Here is a 3,389-nt window from a genome sequence, read left to right as displayed (position 1 = left end):
TCTAACTTTTACGGTGACTTAGTGGCTTGCTAGATTCAATTAGAAAATAATCCGGTTTAGTTTCAGAATATTATACCAATTACTAGCCTATGCAAAGACTATTAAGATAACATATTCAATTACTGATTCCATGTTTCATTAATGGCATAAAATCTCATTCCTAGAGAGGTTTTCTGTAAAAATTCAAAATCTATGTTAAAAGCTTGGTTTAGTGTAAGGCTGTGTAAAATGAAAATTGAAACTGAAGAGCAACCATATACAGAAATTTAAATGAAAACGCAACAAAGCCAAAGTCCAAATTCAAAAATCAACAACAATATGAACCCAGCCAAAGCATTTCAAATTTCAAATAATCACAAACTAACAAATCATGAAAACAGAAAATATAGATATTCAATTGGATCGCCCAAATTTGGAGGCAACTATCCTCATCAATGTGATCAACATAATCACAATCTAGTCATAATTAAGCCACAAAATCACAAAAAACAGCAGGACAGCAATACATTTATAATGAATAATTACAAACAGCAGTAAGAGCTAATCAGCAATCAATTAATCAATAAATGAAAAACTGAAAACACAAATCATTCAAGAACAAAGATCAATAACTCTTATGAAGAGAGCAAAAAAAACGAAGAACAACCTCATTACACTATTACAGTGAGCCACAAACAGAGCATTGATCTTCGAAGAAGGCGAGTTGGCGACAAACACGACGACTGACGACGGGTGAAGAGCTGCGAAATAGGACTGGAGAGCAAACGTTGGCGAACGAGGGGAGGGCCCTCGAGCACGAACGAACCATGAGGATTGCGAACGACCATGAGGAACCTAGTGGCGATCTTGATAAGCGTGACGGGTGACGGTGATGAGATGGATGGCAGCGCGATGGAGGCTAGGATTTTCAGAACCTTTTTAACTTTTAAGGAAGAGCTGCAAGATGGACAGATAGCGGCAAAAGCGCGACTAAAGAAGACGAGCAGACGAGTGAGACGACGAAGATGTTGCCTGCGATTGGGGAGAACAAAGAGGCGCACGACGACGAAGGGCATAGCGACAAGGAGATTGGAGAAGCGGCAAGGATTTTGTTCTTTGGTGTTTTGGTAGAGGACTCGGAAGAAGAAGGAATGAGAGTGAGTGAAGGACTTCGAACTCTAGGAGGTGTTCTGCGTTTTTTTCTTTCATATGCATAAAAAGACGTCATTTTATCAGAATCTGCCAGATTCCGGTCCGACCCAACCAGATTTAGGGATTCACTTCCAATTTTCTCTCCAACAGTTTTTCCCTATAAACTGACTCATTTGTGTTAGCGGTTCTTAGTCGGATCGGTTCGACCAGCTAGTTTGGTTTTATTTTTAAAACATTAATTATAAAATATTCCAATCAACCACACCTATTCCGAAGGTCATGCATATCTCAGTGGATCCCACCAACTAACTCCTCAAACCCTCCACAGATGCCACGGGTCCAGCCTTAAAAAACTCCGCGTGTCCCGCTGGCAACAAATCCCATCCACTACTTAATGTTCCCGCTTCATTACCACTATCCCCAATCCACCACCAACACCTTCTCCTTCTTCTTCTTGTTCAATTAACTTCCACTTCTAAAATATGAACGACCACCATTTTGTTACTTCTCTCAAAACCCTAACCCCACACATCACATGCATGGCGGTGCACCGTAACCTACTCTATGCCGCATCCCTAAACCTCATCAACGTCTTCGACTTCTCTCACTACTACAGCCACGTCGACGCCTTCAACGACACCAACCCGTCCTCCGGTTTCGTCAAATCCATAACCTTCACCGCCACAAAAGTCTTCACCGCACACCAAGATCGAAAGATTCGAATCTGGTTCATCACCTCCTCAAAACGACACCGTTTCCTGTCTTCCCTTCCAACCGTTAAAGACTGCATTCGCCGCTGCATCGTTCCGAGAAACTACGTCAGCGTCCGACGCCACCGTAGGAGCCTCTGGATCCAGCATTGCGATACCGTTTCGGGCTTGGCACTGAACAAAGGCCTCATGTATTCGGTTTCTTGGGACAAGAGCCTCAAGGTTTGGGACTTAAACGGTTACCGGTGTTTGGAGTCCGTTAAGGCGGCGCATGAGGACGCTATTAACGCCGTCGTGGTTGCAACTGACGGAACCGTTTACACGGCTTCGGCGGATGGGTGCATTAAGGTTTGGGAGAGGGATGATAAGGTGAAACGCCACGTGCTCGTGAGCACCGTGGGGAAGAAGAGATCGGCGGTTAATGCGCTTGCATTATCGGACGGTGGGGATTTGTTTTCCGGGGGATGCGATGGCGGGATCTGTAGGTGGGAGAGGAAGTGTAGTGCAAACAAGGGAAACGACATCGTTTTGGTGGAGAGGTTGAGGGGTCACGGTGGGGCCATTTTGTGTATGATCAGCGTATGTGGTTTGTTGGTAAGTGGGTCATCGGATCGGACGGTCAGGATTTGGCAGAGGGAAAAGGAGAATAGTGGGTTCTGTTGCAGGCTTGTTTTGGAAGGGCACGAGAAACCGGTGAAGTCGTTGGTTGCGTTCTCGAAGGGTGAAGAAGGTGATGATGAGTCAAACGGTGTCGTTACGATCTTAAGTGGAAGCCTTGATGGGGATATTAGGGTGTGGGAGGTGTTTGGTTTGGCTTGAATATAATTTCATTGACTTCTATAAGTTCTAACTACGAAGGCCTGATTTCCTTTCAACATTTTATGTGAGGAATTTATCTTGGCATACAAATATATAAGAATCACATAAATATATGAGAGTCATAGTCAGACCGAATCTTAGTAATTAAGTGGTAAAAGATGTAATATATAAAACACAATTTTCAGCTACTTGAAAAATGACATTATTTACCAGTTTGAATCATTGTCCTAGTTGCCTAGGTTGAAAGTAAACTTGAAAATTATATATGGTAATAATCCTGTCATGAATTTACGCACCCGTATAAGTTGAGTGATTGTATTGTTAGTTTGTTACTTTCTTACAAGCTAGTAGCTAATGATATTGTACACAGAAATGAGCAATGCATATTCCAATATCATCAATAATATTGTTGAATGTTGGTTGATACCTGATAGTCACTAGTCAACTCGTAGATCTCTATAATTTATGTTCAACTTAATCCCTATATTCTCTGCAGAGCAAGCTGGCAAAATGATGAGTTGATTATTTAACATATTCAACCAGTAGTTTATAATATAATTAAATTAGTGTTAGTACTCTGATCTTGGTTGAATCTGTTTGACATTAACCCAGGTTATTATCATAATATGTTTCAGAATGAAGGTATAATGCATGTGTTACATGCAACCATCTTTCTTTTATATATAGAAGATATTCGTCTGATGATACCGGACCATATTGGTAGTGGCT

The 3,389-nt window shown here is 41.7% G+C and overlaps 1 protein-coding gene across 1 annotated transcript; it reads left to right on the top strand.

The window, feature by feature from the left end:
* Positions 1-380: 380 nt before the first annotated feature.
* LOC112804092 (protein JINGUBANG) lies at positions 381-3,086 on the top strand. The gene has a single exon (XM_025847518.3). It carries the CDS (start codon positions 1,614-1,616, stop codon positions 2,658-2,660), a length of 1,047 nt encoding a protein of 348 aa, XP_025703303.1. The 5' UTR covers positions 381-1,613; the 3' UTR covers positions 2,661-3,086.
* Positions 3,087-3,389: the final 303 nt, after the last annotated feature.

This window comes from Arachis hypogaea, chromosome 1 (assembly GCF_003086295.3).
Source record: "Arachis hypogaea cultivar Tifrunner chromosome 1, arahy.Tifrunner.gnm2.J5K5, whole genome shotgun sequence".
Lineage (NCBI taxonomy): Eukaryota > Viridiplantae > Streptophyta > Magnoliopsida > Fabales > Fabaceae > Arachis > Arachis hypogaea.
The sequence above is the reverse complement of the archived record's forward strand: the minus strand, read 5'-3'. Positions and strand labels throughout refer to the sequence as shown.

Excerpts from the sequence above, each read along its gene's own strand:
- LOC112804092 (XM_025847518.3), top strand. The coding sequence starts at position 1,614 with ATGAACGACCACCATTTTGTTACTTCTCTCAAAACCCTAACCCCACAC.